The sequence below is a fragment of the Sapajus apella genome, unplaced genomic scaffold (assembly GCF_009761245.1).
Source record: "Sapajus apella isolate SASKATOON/1434 unplaced genomic scaffold, GSC_monkey_1.0 scaffold85, whole genome shotgun sequence".
Classification (NCBI taxonomy): domain Eukaryota; kingdom Metazoa; phylum Chordata; class Mammalia; order Primates; family Cebidae; genus Sapajus; species Sapajus apella.
Window position 1 is genome coordinate 6,142,797 of NW_022437025.1, and position 9,958 is coordinate 6,152,754.

The following is a 9,958-nucleotide window of genomic DNA, read 5'->3' on the forward strand; positions in this document are numbered from 1 at the left end:
TTGTGATTTTTTTTCCTCATCAGCTATCATTAGTGTTAGTGTATTTTATGTGTGGCCCAAGACAGTTATCGTTAGTGTATTTTATGTGTGGCTTAGAGAAGCTGGAATGTTGGACACCTCTGTTCTAAGTGAACTCTATCAGCGATTCTCCGGCTTTCCTTTAGTGTTAGCGTTGCCTGCTTTTGAAATTTAAATAAAATCATAGAGCAGGCCTTGCTTTTGGCCGTTTAACACTGTATTTGAAGATTTCTTTCTTTCTCTCTTTTTCTTTTTCTTTTTGGAGACAGGGTTTCTCTCTGTCACCCAGGCTGGAATGCAGTGGCATGATCATGGCTCACTGCAGCCTGGATTTCCCGGGCTCAAGTGATCCTCCCAACTCAGCCTCCTGAATAGCTGGGACTATGGGTGTACACCACCATGCCAAGCTAATTAAAAAACATTTTTTTAGTACAGAAGGGGTCTCACTGTTTTTCCCAGGCTGGTCTCAAACTCCTGAGCTCAAGTGATCCTCCTTCCTTGGCCTCCCAAAGTGCTGGGATTACAGGTACGAGCCACGGCCCCTGGCCTCTTCATGGTTTTTTACATGATGCCGTGTGCCGCTGAAGGTTGCTCATTTCTCCGCTGTGTGGGATTTCATTTTGTAAATATGCCACAGTTGTGTACCTGTTTTGCTGCTAATAGATGCTGAGTGGCCTCCTTCTTTTTGGTATTTCAGGAGTTTCTGTAGGGCGCATGCTCAGGGGCAGACTCAGCGGCCCAGAGAACTCATGTCTGTTCAGCTTGACCAGGTTCTTTCAAACCGTTTTGCAAAGTGGCCCACCAGCTCTGCACTGTTGCCAAGAACTGGTATTTGTTGGTTTTTCAACCATTGCCGTTTTTTTTTCGGTGACTGTGTTCATTGGCTACCCAGGTTGGCCCATAGGAGGCAGAGGCTGAGCTAGAGTTCAGTGTGTGGGGTTTTGATTAGGAGGTGCTCTTGAGGTTCACACCTGATCGATGTGGGGAGGCAGCAGGCTTGGGCAGAGGAAGAGCTGAGCCGAGTTGCAGTCCAGTGACAGCCGTGCCTGGCTGTGAGGAGCTCGGGGCTGCGGTGCTGCATCCACGCCATCCTGCCTTGGGCCCACATCGCTCCTTCTTCACGCTTGCCCAGTCACACGAGGCAAGTCACCCTGCAGGGGTCTCCTGACAGCACCCCGCCTGCTGCGGCAAAGATCCCTCTTTGCGGGGCGTCTGGGCGGCCCCTCTCTGAGTCTGCTCTGCTGGCCAAACATGTTTCTGTTCTTTGAAATGCAGGCCCTCCCTCCTTTTCCTCCTGTTGGCTTGTTTTCCAAAAATTGATTACTACGTTGTTTTCCTTCTAATGTATTCTGCACACGAATCCTGAGTTCATATGGGTTGCACATATCTAAGGTCATGGCGTTCCTACTTAAATTTGATAGCGGAACACAAAGTCTGGCTTTCTGTTTCATCTTGTGTCAGTGTTGGTGGGCTGTATTTTTCTAGAAATTTATCTGTTTCTTCTAAGTGGTCACAGTATTCTCCCATTATGTTTTTTTTTTTTTTTTTGAGACAGAGTCTCCCTCTGTTACCCACACGGAGTTCAGTGGTACGATCTTGGCTCACTGCAACCTCAGCCTCCTGGGTTCAAGCAATTCTCCTGCCTCAGACTCCCAAGTAGCTGGGATTACAGGCTCCCGCCACCATGCCTGGCCAATTTTTGTAGTTTTAGTAGAGACGGGGTTTCCCCATGTTGGCTAGACTGGTCTGGAACCCCTGACCTCAGGTGATTCGCCTACCTTGGCCTCCCGAAGTGCTGGGATACAGGTGTGAGCCACCGTGCCTGGCCATTCTCGCATTATCTTTTGAATCTCTGTAATGTGTTCTGTCCCGTCAAATTCGCTCTTCCTTAGTTAATGTTGCTGGAGGTTTGTTTATTCATCTTTTCAAAGATGCTCGTGGAGTTTGGGGAAGCATCCACTAGGCATAGGACTGGCTTCTGTCTCCAGTGTGGCCTCTGTCTGTGGCGTGCCTTGTTCAGCGCAGATCTCCGGGGATTGCTGCTGGGTGACCGGGGACAGTCACAGCACCTCTCTGGGCTTCAGTTTGTTCACATGGTGGCTGGAAGTGACCACACAGTCCCAAAGTCCCGTAGAATGTCACTGTCCCTTTTGGAGGGCACTGTGGTCTTTTATCACGATCACAAGTGCATTTGATTTAGCTCCTGGATAAAGGACAGGGACTGTGAACAATTTGGCATGAATCCCTTAAAGCACCTGGTCTTTGAGAAATATTTGTTAGATGACAGAGCCAATGCGGCCAGGGAATCAGCACTTTCCCGCCTTTTCAGGGATTCCACTTGGTTCCTCTCCTCCCTGTTTTTAAAGTTAGAAAACGACTCACATGTCTGGGCACAGTGGCTCACGCCTGTAATCTCAGCCCTTTGGGAAGCTAAGGTGGGCAGATTACTTGAGGTCAGGAGTTTGAGATCAGCCTGGGCATCTCTACCAAAAATACAAAAATTAGCTGGGCGTGGTGGTGGGTGCCTATAATCCCAGCTACTCAGGAGCTGAGACATGAGGATTGCTTGACTTGGGAGACAGGGTTGCAGTGAGCCAAGCTCATACCCTGCACTCCAGCCTGGGTGACGGAGTGAGACCATCTCAAAAAAAATAGAAAGAAGATGGCTCATGCTTTTTTGCGAGAGTCTGGTCTGGTCAGGGCAGGGGTTTTGAGATTCTGACCACTCTGTCCACCTCCACTCCAGCGCTCCTGTGTGACAGGGAGCCTATGTGATAGGCAGTAGGCAGAGAGAAACAGATATTAATTAATTAATTATCTGGACCTGCATTCCGGTAACCCCCAAATGCTGCAACCCTCAGGTAGCAGCTGTTCTGGAGAACGGAGCGTAGGATAGTGCTGGTTGCCTTCCCAATATCCAGTCTTCCTAGGTTTCTGGCTAACAGCCCTGACTTAAATCAGGGGGCTGTGTGCCCAGCTGCAAGTCATATTCCCACGTTCCCAATTCAGCAGAGGTGGTCATGGGACCCAGTTCTAACCAATGGGACATAAGCTGAGATCACTGGATGGGGCTTTTGGGAAAGATCCTCCACAGAGAATGACTCAGCTGGCACCTGCCCTTCCCTTGTTTTTGTTCTTGTCTGGAATGAGATGGCTGGAGCAGTGGTAGCCATTTGGTAATCATGAAGTGACTTGAGGACACCGTATGCCGAGTTTGGAGAAGTAGATAGGCAGAAGGGACCTGGAGCCTCACCCGCAAGGCAGAGCTCTGTTTCCATGCTGGATTGCTGGCCTCTGGCTTCATTTTATAAAACCCTACATTTCTTCCTAGTGTCCTAACACAGTTCCTAACTGATAGAGGCCAGGAAGCCCAAATGGAGATGTTTGCCTCCTTCCCATGTATCCCTGTCAGTCTCGCCCTGACACACGAGGAAAGGCCAACCTGAGCACATCCGTCTTCACGCAGAAGCCGTGTGTGCGGAGCCCTCATGCACTGTGGTGGGAATGTGAAATGCTCTGGCCACTTTGGAAAGTAGTTGGCAGTTCCTCAAAAGGTTAAATGTAGGTTTATCTCATGACCCAGCAGTTCTTCTCTGCGGCATTTACCCCAGAGAATTGAAGACATTTATCCATACAAAAATGTGCACTTGAATGCTCATAGCAGCACTGTTCATTGTGGCCAAAAGCGAAAACAACCCAAATGTCCATCAATGGATGATTGGGTAAACAAAATGTGGCCTGTCCATGCAGTGGATTATTATTCAGCCCAAAAAAGGGAGGAGGCCCCGACACACACCACGCCGATGGACCTTGACCGCATCATGTTAAGTGAAAGAAGCCAGACACAAAAGACTACACAGTGTGTGATTCCGTTTATAGGAAATGCTCATAATCAGAAAATTCATAGACACAAAAAGCAGATCAGTGGTACCAGGGGCTAGGGGTTTGGGGAATGGCCACTAATGAACATTCAGTTTCTTTTTGGGTGAGGAAAGGTTTTAAAAGTAGATGCTGGTGAGGGCTGCACAGCTCTGTGAACATACTAAGACGACTGTATTGTACACTTTGAAAAGGCACTTTGGGAGGCCAAGGTGGGTGGATCACGAGGTCAAGAGATCGAGACCATCCTGGTCAACATGGTGAAACCCCGTCTCTACTAAAAATACAAAAAATTAGCTGGGCATGGTGGTGCATGCCTGTAATCCCAGCTACTCAGGAGGCTGAGGCAGGAGAACTGCCTGAACCCAGGAGGCGGAGGTTGCGGTGAGCGGAGATTGCGCCATTGCACTCCAGCCTGGGTAATGAGCGAAGCTCCGTCTCAAAAAAAAAAAAAAAAAAAAAAGAAAAGAAAAGTTAAAGTGTGTGGTATACAGCATACGGCAATAAAGCTGTGACTGGAGAGTGCATGTGCTTTAAAGTGAGAAGCTTGGTGTCATCAGAGCTGGGCAACGGAGCAGGGCAGGGCTATCTGCAGGGGCCCCACGGTCCTGGGCCAGGTGGCCATGTGGCCAGTTTCCAGCTTCCCCAGTGGAACAGGGTGGCACGGTGTTTAGGACCCAGACCCCTCTACCTATGCAGCTGTGCACCCTTGGGGAGGTCTGGTCTCTGTGCCTCAGTGGCCTCACTTGTCAAATGGGGAGCCTCCTGCCTTGCCTGCAGGATGTGGTGAGCACTAAGTGAGAGTCGTCAGGGATGCCTAGTACAGCGCCCGGCTTCGGGGACACTCAGCAAACCCCAGATCTGATTCTGCCGTTTCCCCGTCCACCTGTCACCCTTGACCACTGCCCGGTCGGCGGGTGCTTCTGTAGCCTGGGCTTGAGAAGACCTTTCACAATGGTAGATTTTAAATTTTATTTTAAAGGAGAGAAAGAAAGCGGTGGCAGGATGATTCCTCCGTGAGGTTACAGCATATTGTAAAGGTTAGTCACTGAAACAGTCTGGAGGTTACACCAGGCTTGCAGAGAGACTGGTGAAGCACAGCACACAGTACATGTGTGAGTCACCTGCGGCCGCCGCAGCAAATCCGCAGACTGGCTGGTTTCAGACAGCAGGAATTGTCCCTCAGCTCTGGAGGCCAGAAGTCCAAGGCCGCAGTGTGGGCAGGGTTGGCGCCCTCTGAGGGCTGTGGGGGATCTGTCCCAGCCCCTCTCCTGGCTCCTGGTGCTTTGCAGCCGCCATTGCTGCTCCCTGGCTTGTGGAAACCTCATCCCGACCTCCACCTCGGTCCTCACATGGTGCCCTCCCTGTGTGTGCATATCTGTGTGTTCAAATTTCTCCCCCCCCCTTTTTTTTGGTAAGGACATCAGGCATATTGGATTAGGGACTCAGCCTAATGATCCCATCTCAACACGTTTCATCTCCAACAACCTATTTCCAAATAAGGTCACATCCCGAGGTTCTAGGGGCGGAGACTGCAGCCTGCAGGTTTTGGGGGGAGTGACCTAGCCCTTCCCAGTGGAAAGTCAGAAGTAGGATTGAGCTGTATAATAAATCACTCACTGTGTAACGAGCTCAATATTTGTCAAGCACCTGCTCCGAGCTGGTACTGGGAAGTGGCAGTGACACACTGACAAGGTCCCCGCCCAAGAGTAGCTCAAGCAGCAGGGCAGGGAGGACATTTCGTGGCGGTGCGGGAGAGCGGCCAGCTCCTCTCCGCTTGCTTTGTAAAGAGAACAAGTTAGGGGGACAGACTGCATCTGCGGCCGACTCTTTCATGAATGTAGCACGTGGTGTGGATGGTGCCACCGCTCCAAGGCCGAACCCTGAGCCCCTTCGGCCAAGGGAGCATCTGCTGCCATGGGGGATGACTTGAGATTTTATTTTGCAGTTTTATTCGCCGTGTTATTGGCGTTTGGAAGATGACATGACCTCATCTCATTTTTCTTTGCTTGGTGAAAATAGCAGGGGACTTTATTCCCCTCCCCGCATCGGGTATGTTTAGCGCCATCATAACACGGATTGTGAAACCACCCTTGTATGTTTCCATTCTGCTGTGAAACGCTTGTGTTGCCGGGGGCGATGAACTTGGCTCAATGCACCTGTGTGTCGGTGGAAGTTGGCAGATGGGCGGCGGGCACCTCTCCATGCCGATATCTCTCTCCCAGGGAAGCAGCCATGGGGTGGGGTAAAGAGCCAGGAAGAGGGGAATCTGGGTTTGAGTCCCAAATCTGATGTCCCAGCTTTGGGACCTGAGATCAGGCTGGCTGCCTCCGTGGGCTCTCGGGAAGGTTAAATGGAATGATGAATGCAAAGCGTTTTGGGGACTGTTTTTAATGTGGCAATACATACATAACACAAAACTAATCATTTTAAGCATTTTAAGTGTCTAATTCAGTGGCATCCGGTACATTCCCGCTGTCATGCAACCATCACCATGACCCATCACCAGAGCTTTTTCTTTGTACAATTGACACCAGCTCTCCATAACCCCGGGCCTGGTAACCCCTATTTCACTGCCTGTCTTTATGAATTTCACTCCTCCAGGGCTTCATATAAGTGGAATCACAAAGTGTTTGTCCTTTTGTGACTGGTGTATTTGATTTAGCATAAAATCTTCAAGGTTCATCTACATTGTAGCATATGTCTGAATTGTATTCTTTTTTCAGGCTGAATAATATTTATGGAAAGGGTTAATCTGTAAATTGCCATGCCACTAAAAAACATTTTAGATGGTGTGTCAGAAAATTAATGGCTGAACCGTACAGAGGAGGTGAAGTGAAAGGTACATTCTCCCTTCCCTTCAACCCAGAGCCATTTGCCATGTAATCACCTGTGTATCTCTGGACATTTCTCTGCACTAATGAGCATTTATGTATGTGTCCTTTGATTTTAGACCTCCATGCCATTCTACACCTTGATTTTTTTTTCCCTTCGGTATCTTTCTTCTTCTTCTTCTTTTTTTTTTTTTTTTTGAGATAGTCTCACTCTGTCACTCAGGCTGGCGTGCAGTGGTGCAATCTCGGCTTATTGTGACCTCTGCCTCAAGGGTTCAAGCAATTCTCCTGCCTCAGCCTCTCAAGTAGCTGGGATTATAGGCGCCCACCACCACGCCCAGCTAATTTTTGTATTTTTTGTAGAGATGAGGTTTCACCATGTTGGCCAGGCTGGTCTTGAACTCTTGACCTCACGTGATCTGCCCACCTCAGCCCCCCAAACTTCTGGGATTACCGGTATGAGCCACTGCACCTGACTTGATATCTTTCCATATTGGCACACACACATGGAAACACCTCACCCTGTTAAACAGTTGCGTAGCATCCACTGATAGACGGCCATATCCTCAGGTCCATGCTGATGTCCAGCTTTACCAATACTTACCATTACAAACAACACTGGAAATGATTGTTCTTGACACAAGAGCGAGATTGGCACCCAAATCCCTAGAAGACAAGGGGCTTGTGCATTGAGAAGCCTCACTTTGTTAAATTGCCCCCTGCAGAAGTGCCCCCTTCTCCATCCCACCTACCCTACACAGGAGGGGCTTTCCCCACTGATAACACTCCTGCTGGGGTACAGGCCACAGGGCCTTCCTATGGTCACTGCCATATTTGAAAAATGCTACATTTCTGGTTTAATTCACATTCTTTTAAAATGGTGAGAGTGGACACACCTTTTTTCACTTGCCTTTCTTCTTATGTGAATTAAAGAATTGTTTCTTTTTCTTTCTTCGTGTGTGTTTCTATGTGAATGAGTTGTGAGTTTCTTTTTTTCACTTTTCTACTGAGCTTTTCATCTTTGTCTTCTTGTTTATTTGTAAGAGTTCTTTACATAGTGAGGAAAGCGCACTGTGCATGCTAATGCTAGTAGTTGGAATCTGTTCAGCTCAAGGTCATCTCTAAACATCTTACCTTCTTTGAAGTTACCCATAAAATTATGTGTGCCCCTGAAACAGTGATGTTTCTGTCATAATCCCAGGCCTTACAATTCATACCCTTCACCTTGAGGCTAAGAAGCTCTCCTTCAGCGTCTGTTGATAATTTGCCGAACCCTCATCTCTTCCTCAAGCCACACAGAGTGAAGTGGGGAAAAGATGACTGTCAGATGCTGTGGAAGGAGCTGGAAAGCAGCTGTCTGGATAGGGGTGGTATGGGGCTAACCTTGCGATAAAGGCAGTCAAGCAGCCTCAAGGTAAATATTAGTGCAGTGGACTGCAGCATGGGGTGTTGTCCCTGTCACAAGGCATCAGGGAAGACTTCCTGGAGGTGGCGATAGTTCACCTGGGCCACAGTGGGACCTCAGTGACTATGTGCTGTCATCTGCAGGCTCAGAAGTCGGCCAGGAAAAGCTGTCCCTATGCCTGAGTGCGCTGTGGGCCTGTACGAGGTTGGGAGGGGTTTCCATTTCTATGTTTTTAAGCTGGGGGGGACCTGGAGTCCCTAGTGAGGGATTTCGTAGGCTGTGGGGAAGTAGCTGCGGAGCGGGGGGTGAAGTTTGAAGACAAATGACAGAGGGAGATGGGGAGGGGTCACCCCATTTGGGGCCAGCATAGCCCGAGGAGCAGCTGGTGTGTTGTCCCCATTTCACAGATTTGGAAGCTGAGGCTCAGGCGGCTCCTGCAGCCGGGAGGAGGGAGGTGTTTCCTACCCCGGCCCAGCGCTGGCGAGAGCTGTGCCGGGTGGCCAGGGTGGCCGTGGGTGGCGGTGCGCGTTGCATGTGATGTGTGGCGGCGTGCATGCACCAAGGCTCTTTTATTACTCAACTTTAGTTTTTTTTTCTGATTATAGAAGTAAAATAGAAAGAAGACCTTTTTTGAAATGACCTGTGTTAGTCACCTCTCTCAGGATGCGTGAGGCGGACACGTTGAGGCCACCTCAGCTGATGGAAGTTTCCGGTAAGAAGCCCGATCTTACAGCCGGGCAGCAGCGCCGGTGAGCTCGGGGTCGTGGGCTGTGGGTCACAGGCGCCCAACACAGCGCCAGCCTCACACCAGGCAGCCGACCCCACTGTGCTGGGATCCGGCCCCTCCCCTGCTTTGGCCCCTGCACCCCCAACCCTGGCTCCTGCCGCCTGGGCCCTGGCCCCACCCCACGAGCCCCCATTGCCGCCCCTCTCTCTGGGGCCAACAGGTGGGGGTCCTCTCATACGCCACCTCCTTGTGGACTGTGGGCAGGGTCACTTTGTCAGGCAGCTGAGGCAGGGGCCAGGAGTGTCATTTACTCACTGGGCTAACCGTGTTGAGGGCCCGCCGTGGCCAGCACTGGGCCAGCCCCTGGGGTCACAGCAGTGGGTAAGTGGACAAGGACTCTCGTGGCTCACACTGAGCAGCAGACCCAGACAGACAGCGTCAATCATTAACTAGATCCCGACGGGGCACCAGTGCCGTGAGAAAGCCACCTGGGCAGCTGTGGGGAGATGGGGCCGGCGCCGTGAAGTACAGGGTGCAGGAAGTACCCGAGGGAGTGTGCGGGCTGTGCATGTTAGGGGGTGCGTGTCTGTTTGGGGGTGTGTGTGTTGATATGTGTATGTTGATATGTATGTGTTGATGTGTGTTACTTGTATGTGTTGACGTGTTTGTTGATGCATGTGTGTTGTATGTGTTGGTGTGTGTGTTGGAGTATGTGTTTGGGTGTGTGTGTTGGTGTATGTTTGTTGATATGTGTATGTGTTGGTTTGTGTATTGTATGGTTGATGTGCATGTGTGTGTTGGAGTGTGTGTGTTGTGTCTGCATGTGTGTTGGTCTTTGTGTTGATGTGTGTGTGTTTGGGGTGTGTGTGTTGAGGTATGTGTCTTTGGGGTATATGTGTTGGGGCATACGTGTGTTGCTATGTGCTTGTTGTGTGTATGTTGGTGTATTAGTGTGTGTGTTGTGTGCCTGCTGGTGTGTGTGTGTGTTGGGTGTGTGCTGTGCTTATTGGTGTGTGTGTGTTGGGGTGTGTGTGTATTGCTGCGTGCTTGTTGATGTGTGTGTGTTTGGGGTATGTGTGTTGGGGTGTGTGTGTG

At 50.1% G+C, this 9,958-nt stretch overlaps 1 protein-coding gene across 1 annotated transcript in view; it reads left to right on the forward strand.

The window, feature by feature from the left end:
* The window catches only part of PPP2R2C (protein phosphatase 2 regulatory subunit Bgamma), a 237,778-nt gene that overhangs the window by 21,509 nt on the left and 206,311 nt on the right, over positions 1-9,958 (forward strand). The window contains exon 2 of the mRNA XM_032254147.1: positions 8,742-8,848. Within this exon, the coding sequence (XP_032110038.1) occupies positions 8,800-8,848 (49 nt within the window). The 5' untranslated portion in view covers positions 8,742-8,799. The remainder of the gene's footprint in view (positions 1-8,741; positions 8,849-9,958) is intronic.